At 41.3% G+C, this 20402-nt stretch overlaps 1 protein-coding gene across 1 annotated transcript in view; it reads left to right on the forward strand.

Annotated features, from left to right (window-relative positions):
• Positions 1-5664: 5664 nt before the first annotated feature.
• LOC127449199 (cilium assembly protein DZIP1L-like) overlaps positions 5665-20402 on the forward strand; it is a 39229-nt gene continuing 24491 nt past the window's right edge. The window contains exons 1-4 of the mRNA XM_051712460.1: positions 5665-5770; positions 16947-17513; positions 17644-17728; positions 17924-18048. Of these exons, the coding sequence (XP_051568420.1) occupies positions 17001-17513; positions 17644-17728; positions 17924-18048 (723 nt within the window). The 5' untranslated portion in view covers positions 5665-5770; positions 16947-17000. The remainder of the gene's footprint in view (positions 5771-16946; positions 17514-17643; positions 17729-17923; positions 18049-20402) is intronic.

Below are 20402 nucleotides of genomic sequence, written 5' to 3' on the forward strand. Positions count from 1 at the left end.
ATAGCAGGTTAGGTTGTCACACTATATAGCTTGTTGTCACAATGGAAATCTGCTGAAACACTATCTAAAATATAAAAAATATTTTAAACTTTTTTTCCAAAATTTGTATTTAAAATGTTTCACAGGCAAAGCAACTGCTCTTCAGCAACCATTTAAACAATTATGAAACAGAAATGCAGAAATGGATGATACGACGTGATAGGTCTGATCACTGACAATGATGAAACAGCCTATAGAGAGGAGGTGCACACTCTGACACGCTGGTGTCAGGAGCACAGCCTCTCCCTCAACATCAGCAAGACCAAGAAGCTTGTGGTGGACTTCGGGAGAAAAGACAGAGAACACAGCCCCATCACCTTCAACGGAGAGAGTCAGCAGCTTCAAGTTCCTCGGTGTCCACATCACTGAGGAACTCACATGGTCCCTCCACACTGATGCCGTTGTGAAGAAGGCTCACCAGCGCCTCTTCTTCCTGAGACGGCTGAGGAAGTTTGGAATGAACCACCACATTCTCACACGGTTCTACACCTGCACTGTAGAGAGCATCCTGACTGGCTGTATCTCCGCCTGGTATGGCAACAGCACTGCCCTCAACCGTGAAGCCCTGCAAAGAGTTGTGAGAACAGCCAGACACATCATCGGAGGTGAGCTTCCCTCCCTCCAGGAGATCTACACCAGGCGGTGTGTGAGAAAAGCTCGTAGAATCATCAGAGACTCCAGCCACCCTAGCCATGGGCTGTTCTCACTGCTACCATCAGGCAGGCGGTATCACAGCATCAGGACATGCACCAGCCGACTTCATGACAGCTTCTTCCCCCAAACAATCAGACTTTTGAACTCTTGATCGCTCAAAATACATATATCAGCACTGCACTTTAAATTTAAATGTATACTTCTCTTAATAACACACTGGCAACTGACTATCAACTGACAGCTGAATGTCAACACAACACTTCATATTTATTACCACTGATTACATGGTACAGTGTATGTGTTGTGTAACAAGATGTGTAGATTGTGTTATGTGTAAATCAGATGTTTATTGTAATTGTCATACTGCTATGTTGCTTGGAACTGCACCCAAGACTTTCATCCACTGTTGCACTTGTGTATATGTTTGAGTGACAATAAAGTGATTGACTTTGACTAATGGTAACATTAAAAAATATAAAAGCATTGTTTATAAAACCATAGCAACTAGTTCCGGTCTCCCTTATATACATATGGTCCCCTTTGTAAGTGACTCTAAAAACCCAATCTGATGAATTGCAGTGCAAAGGAGCTACTAGTCCTGACAGTAATACTGTCATAGAACAGAGCTAGAGAGAGTGTCTCTTAGAAGATCAGGGGGTCTCAGCTGGTTTTGCTTCAGCACCAAGATTTTACATTGGACATCAAGTGGCAACCCAATACATGTTCCAAAATTACTTATTATACAAAAATAAACAAAAATGTCCTTAAAATCAAACATTGAGATGTGTTAATAGGCTTCTGTAACAATGACCTGCATAGGCCAAGCAATGTGCAAAATTATTAAAGGGATAGTTCACTCAAAAATGAAAATTCTGTCATAATGTATTCACCCTAATATTGTTCCAATCCTGTATGACTTTCTTTCTTCCATGGAACACCAAAAGGATTGCATCTCCTTTTGTGTTCCACAGAAGAAAGTCATACATGTTCGGAACAAATGATGACAGAATTTAATTTTTTTAAATTAGTTATCCCTTGAACACGACACAGGCTGAACCTGACAATTTTGTAAATGCATAAACATGGATAGCCATTAAAGCTACACTAGGTAACTTTTGGCCCTCTAGCAATTAAAAAATAAAACAGCATGCATCTTGCAGAAGAACATTGTTTTGGTTGTGCTTCGGCTCTGCTCCTCTGCTGGTGTACACATGAATAAAAGACATCTTATCAGAGTGAATGGACAAATAAATAACGAAAGAAAGGAAAAGACGGATATCCGAAAACATGTAATCTGAGCAGGTAAGTGCCATATCTTTTGCTATTGTTTTGACTTATTGGAAACATTGATGTTTTGAAAAAAATTACGTTACAAAAGTCAGGCAACGTTCATTAACATTAGACAATGATTGCTAGTCTGATAAGGTCAAACGTTGAAAAGTTTTTATAACTGCAGGATATTCTGGCCAAATAGACCATGGTAGTAATTAATTTATAGATTGTTATTGTTACTAACCAGTGGTCAACATCATTTCAGGACTCACATGTCCTTGGGAAGCCTAGGACTAAAGGATTTATTTATATAAATTATTGCCGTTATAAAGAAAAATACACACGTGTGCTAGCAAGTGAAAAGTTCTGCACTGATTACAGTATATTTATTGTATTACACAACTATACATAAATCATATCAATAAAATATCTTACCTGTTGAGTAAGAAAAAAGCCATCTTGGGTCACTTTTAAATCCTTTCAGTTGTCGCCACCTCCGAAAAGCCAAGCCAATGTTGATTCGGGTTTTATTATGGACTCTGTCGTTTTCCCTTTTTGCTTGTAAACTCTGGTCTGTTCGGAGTTTCTTTGTGTTTACAAACAGTGATTCCCCGGAGGTTTGCCGTTTTGAATGATCCATGGTCAGGGGCGGGTATATGATTTCTGAGGCCCCAAGCAACCAACCAATCCGGGGCCCCATTTCCAAAATGTTTGCTAAAAAATGACAAAATTTATTTTAAATCATAATTTTTTATTCTTCCTATCAGCCGTTGTAGCCAAGTACATTCAAAATGTTTAATGAAATACAAATCTAGTTAAAGATAATTAATGCATGTTTTCCAGTTTTTCCACAATACAGTGATAAAAAAAAAGCAATATTTACCTACATATATGTTTACAAACTACTTTTTGTGTGTGTGTGAACAAGTTGTTTAAAACCTATTATTCACCCAGTAATTATTTATTGTTGTCCAGATTGTCATTATAATATGATACAGTATTATTATTATTACTTTGAGGATTTGTTGTATACAATAGCAATATAGTTCTGTCTTATTTACTTTCACCTGGAGCTTATATTCTAATGCTGCAGTGTATTGTTCATCATGTTGCAAAAGGCTGTATTTTATGTAGGGTAGCATCGTAGGCAACATTCTTTACAGTATTGTAACAGTAAACAAACAAGCCACGGTGGCCCCTCAGCACATTAGAACATAAAAAATAAAATAAAAAAACAACATTGCCGTTTATCAAGCACTGAAACTTTGCTTGGTGCAGAATAATCTGGAATAATGTTAAAAATGTTAACAGTCACCTCTTTGCAGCCTGAACTTGTTCAGAACGTTAAATCTTTGTGACACCTGCGCTAAAAACAGTCTAGACACAGCGCAACGAATGAAACAGAACGCAGGTGTCTCGACATGCGTTTTTGGAATCTGAAGTTACTTTTAACTTGACACAGTGTCTAAAAATGTGCTGGTCCTACACGAGACACTGAATAAACAGCGAGATGTGGTACAGCAGTCAAGGACATTCGTAAAGCGCGTTTTACATAGAAAAACTATTGAAAAACAGAGTAGAACCACGCAAAAAACCGTTCAGTGTGAACGGCCCCTTATACATTTGCGCATATCTGTGTGAGTGAGCATGCGTGGGCGAAACAAGTTCGGAAGGCCTGTATATCTTTTTTTTTTCATAAATTACACACCCGAACCCAATTACCCAATTACACGTCCTACTGACCCGAGCCTGGCGGCTTCGTGAACCGCTCTGAGACCGCAGACAACAGCGTATTCGCGTGTATACCCAGAACAAAATGTCACCCCTTAAGCGGTTTTTGCAGAGCTTTCTTACTCGGGCCTGGGGGACCCCGACGTCCGGGGCCCCACGCAATTGCGTGGTTTGCGCGGTGGTTAAAACTACTACTGTCCGTGGTCAATTTTTCTCGTTCATTGTGACAACAAACTTTCAGCTTCATGCTACTCCCACACCATACACGCGCTACAGTAGCCGGAGCTTATTTTCTCTGTGTACGGATATGACGTGAACACGCAAGGGCAAATGACGTATGTATGCAATTTCCTGTGAAATCCGTCCCAACAGCTCTAAAATATATATCATTATAATAGGTTTATCAAAGTGTATTTGGGTAAAGACATGGTTTGGAAGATGGATTTTTGTTGCACTCTCTCATTAATAATTATTAAAAAAAAAAAAAAAGAAAAATACATAGTGTAGCTATGTGCATAAACAAAGTGCATAAGCATATCAATGAGATTTCTGTTGGCAATAATCATGTTCATCCTCATTGCATGTTGTCTCAGTTGAATTTTCTTTAACCTAGTTATGTTTATGGTTTTCATGGATGAGGGCTTGTCACACAACATGTCCATGTTAGCTTCTGCCTTTTTTGGCTAACTTCTACCAAGTGACAGATGAATTTGTGCTAAAATACTGTTTTGACGCACTGCTGTTATTATCAACAACAAAAGATATGAGAAGTTTTTCCTCCTTAAAAGTTGATAAGCCTATTTATATTGCTATTCTATACACAATTATATATAATGTTTATATGGTTGTTTTTCATAATTGTTTTGCTTTTTAAAGTAATGCTGAAAAAAGTCATGAAATAGCCAATAATACATAAATACAGATATGTAGTGGAAGATGGTAAGCACTGTGTCTTTCTGAGGTCATAACGAATGAAACAACTGTCTGGGAATATATGTCCTGGTTGGTGAGTAACCAGAGACCGTTTATACATAGCAAATACTGGAAGCTGGATTTCTGCAACCATCCCACACGTGTCTTTCACAGTGGTGCCATCTTGTGTTCATTTACATGTTCGTGTGGCAGCTAAGAAAGTGAGGCTGATGATAACCTCAATTTTCATGATTGAAAGTGTGAAGCAAGAGTTTTGTTACTGCATATTTTGATAGATAGGTTATTTTAATTGTAAGTGGTCGCATTTTATCTGTGATACAAACCGGTCGCTGAATGGCAGCGATGGAGCCTAGCCTACACTAAACAGTTAAATAGAGTAACTGAATCAACAACAACTACAAAACCCTAAGATCTTAGTTGAAACATCTCTCATCTGATTAAATTAACACACAAACACAGATACACAAATACATTATACACAAGAAAATTCATGAATTTCCAGAAAACTGCCCATCTCTGCCATTTCGCAACACAGTACATACATAGAACAAATTATTGTGATATGATTTTTGTAGATTTATTGAGTTTTCATATTTAAATAATTGTAATTCGTCAGAACTAGTATTTAGTGCATTAAAAAAATGCATTAGAGGGAATTTTGTACAGTGAATATTTTTATTCCTTCTCTGACTATGACCAATATGCAGTGGAGTGGAAGTGTACTACTTCTCATTTAATGATCAATCTAGGCTTAAAAATTATTTCTCTGTCATCTCCCCCACCACTTTCTCTTCGAAACGAAAATACGATTTTAAAATGTAAAATATAACCCAACACATTACTTTCAATAGTTTGTTTAAATGATGCTATCTATGTTTACCTTTTTTTTATTTTTTTATAGTATCCCCAGTTTCCTGAAAATGTCTGATCTCCACTGCAAATATTCTTTGGCACCTGAGGTCTTGAGTCAGTGGTCTCCGTGGCAACAGGTTGTGCTTACCTCTTAGCCCCGCCCGTCAGCAATAGTCACCAGCTGTTAATCTCTCACTTAAATCTTTTATATTCAAACTGTTATCATGCGTTGTTCCAGGCTTCTTATTTTTAATTTATAATCTTTTGATCTGTTTCGACTGAAACTGAGGTAAGCATCTGAAATCAGTGCAGATACACTCTATCGACGGGCTGATTCAACTTTTTTTGTATGTGTACTCTGTTGTCAGCGACAGCGTTACTATGTGTCGTGTCTTTTTCGCGTTGATCGCAGAAATAACTGTTTACATGTGGTTAAACTGATTGAAAAACGCCTCTTAACTAATTTACAAATTATACAAATGTGGATACTGTCATACTGGTATCGTTACATTGTTATGCCTTTATAATGTTCTATTGGGATGCATGTAACAAGATGTTTCACGACGAGCCTAAAGTTTAATAAATGATTCCTGCATGTTTGTTCTGTACAACAAACTATTTTATTTTGTATAGTTTAGGTTCCCTTAGGACTTATTACACTTGACATTGCGTTTACTAACGCAGATGAGGAATGTCCTTCTACACGACCTAGTTTAAACCTCTCTACAATAACGCCAATATTCTAATTTTGGCTTTGGTGTTTGAGTCCCGCCTTTTTAGACACGAAGCTGTCCACTATAAAAGCAGGCGCACAAACACCATTCCTCAGAATTTTATTCCTTCAAGACAACAATTCATCTCTCGTCTAGAAGCCCTCAACTGTTTCGCCTTCGACTACACGAGTCAGCGGGCGGGATCTCTGTCGAACATCACTCCGCCTCGCCGCTTGACGCTTCCCTGTGCACGGGCCGCTTCAGCATACTGATTCCCCGCAGCGCTTTGGCTGGAGTTGTGTATCCTTATAAGCATTGTATATTGTTATATTGTGTGTGTGTGCGCACACTGGCGGCCAAAAGTTTGGAATAATTTACAGGTTTTGCTGTTTGGGAAGGAAATTGGTACTTTAATTTACCAAAGTGGCATTCAACTTATCGCAAAGTATAGTCATTACTGATGTAAAAAAACAGCACCATCACTATTTGAAGAAAGTAATTTTTGATCAAATCTAGACAGGCCCCATTTCCAGCAGCCATCACTCCAACACCTTATTCTTGAGTAATCATGCTAAATTGCTCATTTGGTACTAGAAAATCACTTGCCATTATATCAAACACAATTGAAAGCTATATGGTTCGTTAAAGGAAGCTTAACATTGTCTTTGTGTTTGCTTTTGAGTTGCCACAGTATGCAATAGACTGGCATGTCTTAAGGTCAATATTAGGTCAAAAATGGCAAAAAAGAAACGGCTTTCTCTAGAAACTCGTCAATCATTGTTTTGAGGAATGAAGGCTATACAATGCTTGAAATTGCCAAAAATCTGAAGATTTCATACAAAGGTGTACACTAGAGTCTTCAAAGATAAAGGACAACTGGCTCTAACAAGGACAGAAAGAGATGTGGAAGGCCAGATGTACAACTAAACAAGAGGATAAGTACATCAGAGTCTCTAGTTTGAGAAATAAACACCTCACATGTCCTCAGCTGACAGCTTAATTGAATTCTACCTGCTCAACACCAGTGTCATATACAAAAGCAAAGAGAAGACTCAGGGGTGCAGGCCTTATGGGAAGAATTGCAAAGAAAAAGCCACTTTTGAAACAGAAAAACAAAAATAAATGGTTAGAGTGGGCAAAGAAACACAGACATTGGACAACAGATAATTGGAAAAGAGTGTTATTGATCTTAACCCCATTGAGCTTTTGTGGGATCAGCTAGACTGTAAGGTGTGTGAGAAGTGCCCGACAAGACAGCCATACTCAGGTGAAATGTCAGTATCTGTATCTGGACAAACTGACAGCTAGAATGCTAAGGATCTGCAAAGCTGTCATTGGTCAAGCAGGATGAATTTGAGGTGGATTTCGTGCCGGCACATGCCCCGCGAGCCCCTCTCCACGTAACGCATCTATGCCGATACATTATGTGCATCCCGGCCTCATCTCATTCAGCGGTTCTGACACTGGGAATGATGACGATGACATGTCTCTTGCTGCATCAGGTGAGTGGTCATTGGATGATGCTACCGGCCCTTCCCCTAGCGAGGGCTAGGAGCGTGTATGCGCCACTGACGAGATGCTTCGCGTCCTTTCAAGGGCAGTTGAAGAGCTTAATATTGAGTGGTCTCCTCCAGAGGAACCTACACAATCTCTCCTTGATGAATGGTTCCTGTAGTCCGGATTCCCTCAAGTGACCGCGTCTTGTAGATCTGCCCCGTTCTTCCCTGAAGTTCATAATGAACTGTCAAAATCCTGGTGTATGCCCTATTCAGCTTGCCTGCATAGCGATTACATCCTCTCTCATGTGGATCACGGGGAAGAAAATGGTTATGCCCAACTACTGCCTGTGGAGGAGGTGGTAGTGGCACACCTCTGCCCAGCAAGTAGCAAGGCGTGGAAATTACGACCCATTCATCCTTCCAAGCCCTGTCGACTGACATCCGCACTGGCTCGAAGAGTATACTCATTAGTGGGCCAAGCTGGTTCAGCACTCTATGCGATGGCAGTGCTCCAGGTCTTTCAAGCCAAGCTCCTCAAACAAATGGACTAGCAAGGTTACGATCCAGATACATTCAAAGAGCTCCGCACTGTTGCGGACTTAGCGCTGCATGACACGAAAGTCACTGCACAGGCCATTGGCAAGTCAATGGTCAACCTGGTAGTTATGGATCATCACATCTGGCTGACTCTCACGGAAATGCATGTCAAGGAAAAAGCCGCTCTGTTGGATGCTCCAGTGTTTCCAGCCGACCTCTTCGGCGGCTCTGTGGATAAGTTTGCAGAGCGTTACGTCACGACTCGGCAACACTTGCAGGCTATGAGACACTTTATGATGAAACAGAGTAATGTATTACAGCTGTTTCCTTTTCGAGCCAGCCCCCAGCCAAAAGCCCCATGCCCGCTGCCTCAGTGCCGCCACCTGCCACCGCCAAGCCACCGGTGAGGTCACACAAGCCGTGACCCAAACGGAAGCAGTCATATCAGCGCATGCCCTGCGCCGGCGGAGTCCAAGCCCCACTGGGAGCGGATGCGATGGCCCACAAATGGCTGGCAAAACACAAATATATGTTTCCCCCGGTGTGCCTAATTAACTCTGTCTAATGCAGAGTCCGAGAGGACAAGGAAACAATTCTACTGGTTGGGCCGAAATGGCCTGCCATTGGAAGTACCACTGAGGAGGGATCTCCTTTCTTGGGCACAAGGCACAATCTGGCATCCCCAGCCAAAACTGTGGAACCTGCATGAGTGGCCCCTGAACAGAGTGGACTAAACATGCCAGAAATTATGCATTCAGTCATGAACACCATTTTACAGGCCAGAGTGCCGTCCACGAGATGCCTCTATGCTCTAAAATGGAATGTGTTCACCGATTGGTGTCTTTCACATAGCAAAGACCCAGTAAACTGCCCCATACATGAAAGTCTCATATTTCTTCAAGAGCGAATAGATGCAGGACTCACTCTCTCAGCACTGAAAGATTACGTGGCAACTATATCTGCGTATCACACACCTGAAGCCGGCGCCACTATAGGCAAACACAATTTAGTTCCTTAGAGGAGCAAGACCTCGGGTGGCTATAGTCCAGACTTGGGACCTAACTTTGGTCCTCAAAGCGCTCGCAGGGCCCCCCTTCGAGCCTTTGGACTCTGTTGTTTTGTGCATGCTCTCCATTAAGACTGCACTACTGAGCGCACCTGCCAGTTCAGACTGTCTGAGCAGCTCTTTGTGTGCTATGGAGGGTGCATGAAAGGAACGTCCGTCTCCAAGCAAAGACTTTCTCACTGGATCATTGATGCGATTGCCCTGGCTTATGAGTCGCAGGGTAAGATTTGCCCAATTGGTGTTTAAGCACACTCAGCTAGAGGCATGACCACCTCATGGGCATGGACGAACGGTGTGTCTTTACAAGACATGTTTTGCAGCAGGATGGTCTTCTCAAAACATATTCGCAAGGTTTTACAACCAAGACGTACCATCCCTCTCTTCACAAGTCCTCTCTGTTTAGAGCGCTTGCTATTTCGTTTGCCAAACAGATACTTATGCCCCTCCCTTTAAGTACAGGCTCCCCATCATTTTACACAACCACCTGCATTCAGGCCATTGTAATTTACCATAAAGTCACAAGCACTTTCACTATAAATAATCTCCCTTCTCGACTGGGTTCATGAAGGGGTTAATTCATACTATATGACTATAGTTAATATTTCCATTCTGAGTGCTCCACTCCTGGCCCAACATGAAGGTCACTCAATTTCGGCATACTCATGTCGGATGCTGTCCCGCTGGACTGCGGCATCATGTTCCTCTCTGGAAGGTTGTGGTGTAGTGTGGCATGATGGGATTCTGTTTCCCATTTGCAATAGCAAATTCAATGTCAAGTGTACTGAGTCGTAAGGGAACGTCTCGGTTACATACATAAAATCGGTTCCCTGAGACAAAGGCTGCGAATGCTGGCCACACTACAAGGCTCAGAGTTCTTTTGAGGTGTGAGCGAGGCGCTCCTTGTACCTCAGTCAGAAAATTCTGAGGAATGGTTTTTGCGGACCGCTTCGCACCTAAAAAGGCGGGGCTCAAACACCATAGCCAATATTAGAATATTGCCATTATTGTAGAGAGGTTTGAGCTAGGTCATGTGGAAGGACACAACCCATATGCGTTAGCAAATGCAATGTCTCGTTCCCTTCATCTCAGGGAACCGAGGTTACGTATGTAACCAAGATGTTTTCCTCCCCCTAAATATAGAATGATTGAATGTACTGTATTGGCATAAATGCTAATGAAACTATAAGACCATTTAACATGTTAACATTTTTTATTTTTTTAACCTGTTTACTTATGCAAATGATACATTTCACTGACAGCCCAAATGACTGTGGCCTGATGATTTGTGTTTTTGGTTCTACAGAAACATTATACAGTACTTTGAAAAGCAAATAGAATGTTCCTCATTAAATTGCATGATCATGATTGAATTCCTAATGTTAGAGGTGCACGTAGTAATTTTTTGTGTCATCTATAATAGAATAGAATATCTTTTGTTCTCATTGAATAGGTACAATTATTATTGCACAGGTACAACAAAATTAGGTTTGCGACTCTCCTTATGATACTATAGAACAATAAAACAATAAATAAGATAAAATAAAAATACCAAACATAAGGAAAGTTCAGCAAATGTAAATAGTGCAATAGCTAAGGTATGTAGATCAGCAACGGAATCAGTAGTGTGGAAGGGTATGAAATGTCAAACAGTGACACACAGTATGCACAATATGTACCATATAAATGATATATAAGAGTGTAAACAGTGACCAAACAGATCTGTGGGCAAATGGCTCATGTTGTCAGGGGGTACTCAGTGGATTGATTCATAACAGTTATTGCTCTGGGGGAAAAAACTGTTACTCAGTCTGGATGTGCATGCATAAAGAGCCCTATAGTGCCTTCCAGAAGGAAGAAGTTCAAATAGATGGTGACATGGGTGTGAGTGGTCCTTGCAGATGTTGATGGCTTTCATGAGGCAGCACGATCTGTAGATGTCCTTTAGCGCTAGCAACTGAATACCAATAATCCTCTGTGCGCTGTGGATGACTCGATGGAGGGCTTTCCTATCAGCTGCAGTGCAGCTGACATACCACACAGAGATGCAATATGTTAAGATGCTCTCTGTGGTGCAGCGGTAGAAAGACACCAGCATCTGTTGAGGCAGTCCAGCTTTCTTCAGCGTCCTCAGGAAAAACAGTCATTGCTGTGCTTTCTTAATCAAAGCAGTCATGTTTGTGGACCATGTGAGATCATCTGAGATGTGTGTACCCAGAAACCTGAAAATGGGCACTCGCTCCACTCTGTCTCCATTAATGAAGATTGGAGCATATCCAACATTCTGTGACCTTATAAAGTCAATGATTAGCTCCTTGGTCTTTGTTGTATTGAGGGACAGATTGTTCTCTGAGCACCAGCTCAACAAATTCTGCACCTCCGCTCTATAGGCTGATTCATCGTTGTTAGAGATCAGTCCAATCACCGTTGTATCATCTGCAAACTTAACAATGGTGTTAGTGGGGAATGCAGGAACACAGTCATGTGTGAACAGGGAATAGAGAATGGGACTCAATACACATCCTTGTGGTGTGCCGGTACTCCGAGTTATAGTAGAGGATAGGTGGAGGCCCAGTCTCACCGCCTGAGGACGCTCTGACAGAAAGTTCAGGATCCAGTTGCATAGTGATGAGCTAAGTCCTAGCTGATGAAGTTTTAAGGTTAGCTTATTAGGGATAACAGTATTAAAGGCAGAGCTATAGTCAACAAATAACATCCTCATGTATGTGCTCTGTCTCTCCAAGTGAGACAGGACAGTGTGAAGAGCCAGAGAGATGGTGTCCTCTGTAGATCTGTTGGCTCTGTAAGCAAACTGGTATGAGTCCAGAGTGGAGGGATGATGGCTTTGATGTGGGAGAGGACCATCCTTTCAAAGCACTTCATTATTATCTGTGTGAGGGCAACTGGACGATAGCCGTTCAGATTGCTGATGTTTATTTTTTTGGCACTGGCACTATAGTGGCTGACTTCAGACACTTAGGGATGCTTGCCTCTGATAAAGACAGTTTGAAGATGCTTGTGAATACCTCCGCTAGCTGTTCGGCACAGTCTTTAAGTACCCATCCAGGCACTCCGTCTGGGCCTGCAGCTTTACGAGGACTGATCCTACGCAGTGTAAGCTGTACATCATGTGTGCTCAGTGTGAGAGCCTGTTCATCCCTTGTAACTGGGGTTTGTGCACTTGTCACATTGTTGCCGGTTTCAAATCGAGCGAAGATGTTAAGCTCGTTGGACAGTGCAGTGTCACTGTGGGGACAGACAGGGTTACTCATAGGTCAGTAATAGTCCTAATGCCTTGCCACATACTCCAAGTGTCACCGTTACTGAAGTGGTCTGCTACCTGTTGTCTGTGGATATCTTTGGCCTTGTTTATGTCTTTCCTCAAGTTTGACCTGGCAACACTATATGCTGTAGTGTCACCTGAGTTAAAAGCATTATAGCGTGCTTTTAAAAGATGTTGTACCTCTTTATTTATCCACGGTTTCTGGTTTTGAAACATCTTTATTTTCTTGTATGTTGTGACACTGTCCTCACAGCTGTTAATGTAGAAAAGCACAGTGGCTGTATATTCTTCCAGGTTCACCTCTGAGCCGTGGGTGGCCTGCTGTGCAAATAGGTCCCAATGAGTCTGATCAAAGCATTCCTGTAGTTGTAAGGTGGCTTCTTCTGATCATATTTTGACTGTCTTTATTAGAAACAGTGAAAGATGATCAGATTGTCCCAGCGATGGGCTCGGGTAGGCTCTGTACGAGTCCTTGACATTAGTGTACACATGATCCAGGGTATTTGAGCCCCTGGTAGGGCACTGCACGTGCTGATAGAATTTGTGAAGCACATATCTTAAATTGACCTGATTAAAATCCCCTGCAACAATGAAGACACCATCCGGGTGAGCATCGTGCTGTTCACTGATGGCTGAGTGCAGCTGTGCTAGTGCCTGCTTAGCATTAGCTTGCGGTGGAATGTATATGGCCATGATAATAACAGCGGAAATCTCCAGAGGAAGATAAAACTGTCTACAGTGCATCCGGAAAGTATTCACAGTGCTTCACTTTTTCCACATTTTGTTATGTTACAGCCTTATTCCAAAATTGATTAAATTCATTATTTTCCTCAAAATTCTACAAACAATACCCCATAATAACAATGTGAAGTTTTTTTGAAATCTTTGCAAATTTATTAAAAATAAAAAACGAAAAAAAAAAAATAACATGTACATAGTATTCACAGCCTTTGCTCAATACTTTGTTGAAGCACCTTTGGCACCAATTACAGCCTCAAGTGTTTTTGAGTATGATGCTACAAGCTTGGCACACCTATTTTTGGGCAGTTTCTCCCATTCTTCTTTGCAGGACCTCTCAAGCTCCATCAGGTTGGATGGGGAGCGTCAGTGCACAGCCATTTTCAAGTCTGGGCTCTGGCTGGGCCACTCAAGGACATTCACAGAGTTGTCCCGGAGCCACTCCTTTGTTATCTTGGCTGTGTGCTTAGGGTCGTTGTCCTGTTTGAAGATGAACCTTCGCCCCAGTCTGAGGTCCAGAGTGCTCTGGAGCATGTTTTCATCAAGGATGTCTCTGTACATTGCTGCATTCATCTTTCCCTCGATCCTGACTAGTCTCCCAGTTCCTGCCGCTGAAAAACATCCCCACAGCATGATGCTGCCACCACCATGCTTCACTGTAGGGATGGTATTGGCCAGGTGATGAGCGGTGCCTGGTTTCCTCCAGATATGACGCTTGCCATTCAGGCCAAAGAGTTCAATCTTTGTTTCTCATGGTCTGAGAGTCCTTCAGGTGCCTTTTGGCAAACTCCAGGCGGGCTGACATGTGTCTTTTACTGAGGAGTGGCTTCCGTCTGGCCACTCTACCATACAGGCCTGATTGGTGGAGTGCTGCAGAGATGGTTGCTCTTCTGGAAGGTTCTCCTCTCTCCACAGAAAAACGCTGGAGCTCTGTCAGAGTGACCATCGGGTTCTTGGTCACCTCCCTGACTAAGGCCCTTCTCCCCCGATCGCTCAGTTTGGCCAGGCGGCCAGCTCTAGGAAGAGTCCTGGTGGTTCCAAACTTCTTCCATTTACGGATGATGGAGGCCACTGTGCTCATTGGGACCTTCAATGCTGCAGAAATTTTTCTGTACCCTTCCCCAGATCTGTGCCTCGATACAATCCTGTCTCGGAGGTCTACAGGCAATTCCTTGGACTTCATGGCTTGGTTTGTGCACTGACATGCACTGTTAACAGTGGGACCTTATATAGACAGGGGTGTGCCTTTCCAAATCATGTCCAATCAACTGAATTTACCACAGGTGGACTCCAATCAAGTTGTAGAAACATCTCAAGGATGATCAGTGGAAACAGGATGCACCTGCGCTCAATTTTGAGTGTCATGGCAAAGGCTGTGAATACTTATGTACATGTCATTTTTTTATTTTTAATAAATTTGCAAAGATTTCAAACAAACTTCTTTCACATTGTCATTATGGGGTATTGTTTGTAGAATTTTGAGGAAAATAATGAATTTAATCCATTTTGGAATAAGGCTGTAAATGTGGAAAAAGTGAAGCGTTGTGAATACGTTCCGGATGCACTGTATATTTAAGTAGTAGATATTCCAAATCTTGGTCTAGGACTTACACTGACACCTAGGAGCATGGATAAAGCAACATTCAAACGCAATATTTTTCAGTTACCGATGCCAGGAATTCGCTATTCACATTCAGCCATGATTAATTTAACCCATGGAGCTCAAAAATACCCCAATAGACCTTATTCTCTCTAGCACCATATTTGATTTTTAATGGGAATGACAATGAGGCTGTGAAGGATAGACTTAGGCTGCGTCTGAAACCAGGAAAATGCTGTCTCCTGAGTGCATTCGACATCGCCATAGGCCCCACCCTGTACTAGCGAGGGCCCTGGAGGCAACAAGACAGCTACCTTTGGTTTCGGATGCAGCCTTACAGTCTCTTCAATGGCATGAATGGTATAAAGCTCCTAGATCACATCTGATTTTCCACAACTCATGTTGTCTGGAGTTCTTTGTATACTGAATGTTCTTGGACAGATATTATATCAATGTTTTGTCCACAGAACAATCCAAAAACACTTAACTGCAGTACAGCCCATTGAAGAGACTGTAAATCTATCCCTCACAGCCTCTGTGTCATTCTCATTAAAAATCAAAGATGGCGCTAGAGTGAATAGGGTATATAACAGGGCAATTACTGAAATTAAGCGAGTGGTGTTCAGCTGATCATGTGATCCTAACATGGTAGCCCCCATGAGTGGACTATCTCTCTGTAGAATAAAACAGCTTTTATAACGTTACCGATATGACTTGAGTCTTCAGCTCGTAAATGGTCATGATATTTACAATTCATTTATTTAGGATAAAAACCTTTTTTATGAAATTGAAATTACTGAGTGTACATTTAAAAAGAGAGGATGCAGATATTTGGTGGGCTCAATCAATCAACCAACCAACCAACCAACCAATCAATCAATCAATCAGTAAGACCATGAGCAAACTGATAACCCTTTTCCCACTTATACATTTGTTTGGTTATTGCCATTTCTGAGCATATGGGGGCCCTAAGCGAAATCCTTCTTGGTAGCTGGCTTACATTAATTTCTTACCAGTGGTCTTGCTGCATTTCTCCTCCTCTTTCTTTTGTCTGCTCCAGATTTGTAGGTGTGCTTCATTATGGCAAAAAACCCTTTGAGCGTGCGCATGCCTGTGCCTAGCTACAACTTTCTCCTTGCAATTACATTCTCCCTTCCCTCTTGGCCTACAAGGGGGCCCACTATAATTGCCTAATTGAGCCATAACAGCTGCCTGAGTCTTATTCGCAGCTTTTAGTATATTTACAAAATATAAATAAATAAATAAAAAATGGCCTTGCTTTGTGCTAAGCAGCCACTTATACTGCTTATAGCTAAAAACGGCCCTGGTTATTGCACATAATCTGAAACTTTTGAAATCATGTAGTGAAATTCTATTAGCCAGTACTGTGGATGGTACTGTTCAAACTGCAGAGAGACATTTACTGTTGACATGTAAACTCAGAGGCATTAGACTCAGTTCATGACATAAAACAAGAAGATGAACCCTTACCAAATAAATTTTCAGTTAAATAGCTGAACAGTGTGTGTGAGCTGTATGTTTTGTTCACTATGTCAATTATTATGTACAGTATGTCATAGATTATTTACTGCAAAGAACAAGAGAGTGGGCACACCTCTCTCTCGCTCTTTTATTTTTTCACAAATTGTATGCAGTTTTTAAGTCGTGCTTTTTGCTAGGTTTTTCCTGTAAAAGCAGACCCAAAACAATACAACTGTGTATGATAACTTTTGAAAGAGTGGCCATTGACAACAGCTTAAACATTGTTGTCATAGAGATGATCTCATTTACTTTCACTATATATTTTTAGTACAAATGGTGCTTGTGTTTATTGAGAATTATTAGGCTAATTGGTTTATTGTATCAAAGTGCTTTGTATGCAAAAACAAAGTAATGGGTATTACATTTCGGTCACTGTTTTAAAAAGCAGGATTTACCTGTGTGTAATACTTGCATGCATGTGTACTTTCATTCACTCTAGGGGAAACTACTCTAGCAATACATTCTGTTTTCTCTGTCTCTTCCCACCCAGACTCTTTATAGGAATCAACACATTAATTCATTTTTCTATCCCAAACCTTTCATCATGCTTGGCCAGTTCTCTCCCGGTGGGCCCTATAAAGCTCAGTCCAACACGCCATCCTGGAGCCTAGCACCCCACCCTCAGCCCTTCCACTTTCGCTCACGCACTGAACCCGTAGACTGGAGGCGTCTCGCTGCCCTTGATGTGGACCGGGTAGCGCGGGAAATGAATGTCAGTGTGCTGCAGGATTTCATTACAACTGTAACTTTCTGTGACGTGGTGGGTGAGCGTTGTCCGAACTGTCGTGGGCCTGCTGATCCTTCTTTGATCAAACTTCTCCGTATGTCTCAGCTGAGCACTGAGTACCTGCTCCACTGTCAGGACTATCTGAGTGCTCAGCTGTCAGAATTGGAGGAGCGTCTGCAGGGGGCGCTCTCTCAGGCCCAGCTAGAGGGAGAACAACGAGTAGAGCTAGAGAAAAAACTGCAGGAAACCAAGGTGGAGATGCGGCAAAAAAAGAAGTTGATCGCCACTCAACAGCTCCTCCTGCAGGCCAGCGCTAATAATTATAACAAGGTCTATTATAACCGCTATAAAAATGACAAATCGATCATTTACTGTGTGATTTTTGAGATTTCCAAAGATTGATGAACTTTAGCTATCATACATTTTTTTTCTAACGATCTTTTGATCTTTTCCTTGTCAGTGCCAGTTATGTGAAAAATCATTTGTTAATTACTCCTACTTGCAAGCACATGTTCAGCGACGACATCCTGAGGTCACAGATGCAGGTAGTACCTTTTGAATCTCTGCAAACTTTAAATTACAGTTAACACTATATTAACACTATTCATTAAGCTAACACTATACATTTCAATGATCAGTTGACTGGTGGATTTTTTTTTTTCCAAACTCCAAGTCACTGCTTCTGTATTTTATGCATTTGCATTTGACAGATTGTTTGTTGTATGCGTTCTGTGTTTTAGAGAGGCAGAAGAAGAAGCAGGTCGAACAGATGGAGGATGGAATAGAAGAGTTGAAGGAGAGGCTGAGAGTGACACACATACAGCTACAGGCAGAGAGAGAAACGGACAGTTTAAGGCGACAGCAGGTACATTGGTGTTTGAATCAAGGTCCAGCACCACTTATAGTTCATACTGGACAGAACCTCTTAAGTAACTCCTCTGTTTCCAATGTTTGATACTGTACTTGCTAAACATTTTCCCATATTTAATTGTTTATTGGCAGATAGTAGGCCTTAGCTCTTACTATTGCAGTTTCTCAAAGTTTAAGGGACACCCTGTAATTTGTAATTCATTAAAAAAAGTTTTACACAAAGATTGAAGAGCACATTCGATTAGCCTAGAAAATCCTGTTTCTTTTGTTTAGATGATTTGGGACTTGCAATTTGAGTTGAGGGCTGGACTTAGAGGGGTAGGGGCCCCTGGGCTGTTTTTTTTTTGTTGGGGCCCTACCTACACCATATTGTGCTACTGGGGAAAATATTACTAAAAATTTTATGGGAGTGGATTTCCTTCCCTGCTCAAAGCATTCTGTAATCACACCGATTGAACTCCGCTCTGGATTTCATATCCTGTACCTCACTATATTATTCAGACAGAGTATAAAAATTGTGATGAAAAGGACCATTTGGCAGTGTTTCTGCAGTATTTTCATATTTAGAAAACAAAGTCATGGACAAATTGGCAAAAGTTTTGGCCTTATTTCAGCACCTTTGATCCGGACAGCTCCCGTATGGAAGAACTTATAACGAGTGATCTTCCTGCTGGTTTCGGAAACAGGCAATACTCCATCCTAAAATAATGTTTGACGTATGGCCTTAAAAGCGCTAGTTGCAACCTTATCAGGAAACCCAGCCCATGACAGAAATTTTACAACTCCGTCTGAGTGACAGATAGGCCTAATAATTATTTGCAGTGCAAGTCATTCACCCCCACCTCCTATTTCATTTGAAACATTTTAATTAAACATGGTAATCTTTCAAATTAGATGATAAAACTGGACACAAATATAGAAATACAATATACAGGTATATATGGCATGGACTCCTCCCTTCGTAAGAGCTTAAGGGAAATTATGGATTTCGGGTAACAGTAAGAGGTAGTAACTCTGAAAAATCTTTTGCGTTTGGTTTCATGAAAAACTGGAACAACTGAACAAATGTTTGCTGCAAAAATATTCATTCGTTTTCTGTTTTCATCTCCTGAACTGTTTCTAATCCCTGATACCAAAATGATAATCTTAATAGTTGCCGTTTAGATCATTATAGTTAAATTTAATGTAGCCTAATGTTTTTGTGCAGGTGTGTGCAATAATTTCAAAGACAATTTATTAGTATGATGAAATAATTTTTCAAATTTTTTAATCTCTTAATGACGGGTGGTTCAAAAATGACCCACTTGCTTATTTATTTACATTTAATTTATGTTTAATGCATGTTTAAACTGTGAAATTGTAAACTTATATTGACATCCAATATGTCATTGAGATCTGGGTCTCAAGATTTGATATTTTGATATTTGATGTTTGCAAAGTTACAACAATAAGATTTTATTAAACGTGTCAAGAGTGAAAATCAATACATGGAAAATGAAACCGGAAGTTCTGACATTTATTGTCTTCCAGCCAAGCACAGATGAGCACAATCCTCCAAACTTCAGTGTGCTTTTCATTGCAAGGTCCAATAAATAAAATCCAGTAGAGATTTTAGTCCAAAAATGTACAAATATGAAGAAATATTGATCAATCTGTCTTTGTTCTGGTTTTACATATTCAACACGTTATTATTCATGTCCATTCTCTGTGAAATCTTGCACTCTGTGTAGTGTTTCAGTAGCAAAACTCCCAAACATGATATTTGGGAGGGTCTTACGAACAAAATGAGCCCTCCCTCAATTTTCTGTGCAGTTGTGATTGGGTAGTCACTCAAAATAGCCAAACAGGGCAGTCGACATGAGTGATGTAAAGGTTTGCGTCATCCAGGTTTGTCTCTGGATAAAGCTGGCCAGTGAAAAGCTAGATAATTTTTGGCTGATGGGTCGTGTAGCTAATGAAAAGATGAAAACAACGATATGAGGGTTGTATATATCCCTGATGCTGATTCGCGAACGTTCGGAGTGGGAAACCATGGACTGTGTTTGTGTTTGCGCTTTTACGCACGGTGTGCAGTTATAGCGTGTTACTGCCATACTGTCGAAAAAACTCGGCTTTTGGACCCACGATCTGATCCACCCTCCTCGGCTTCAGCTCTTGATTGCATTTTTTCATAAAATCCCCTGTTCAACTGCACATCCAGGGGGCTCGGACATGTCATTCAAGCCGGGATGAGCCACCCTCCCCGGCTTCGCTCACCGTGAGCGAATTGACTTTGCATTTTTTCACAGATTTTTCTTTGCTGTTCACCCAGGGCCTTTAGCCTCTGCCTCAAGCTTAGAGGCACCACCC

The sequence above is a fragment of the Myxocyprinus asiaticus genome, chromosome 12 (assembly GCF_019703515.2).
Source record: "Myxocyprinus asiaticus isolate MX2 ecotype Aquarium Trade chromosome 12, UBuf_Myxa_2, whole genome shotgun sequence".
NCBI lineage: Eukaryota > Metazoa > Chordata > Actinopteri > Cypriniformes > Catostomidae > Myxocyprinus > Myxocyprinus asiaticus.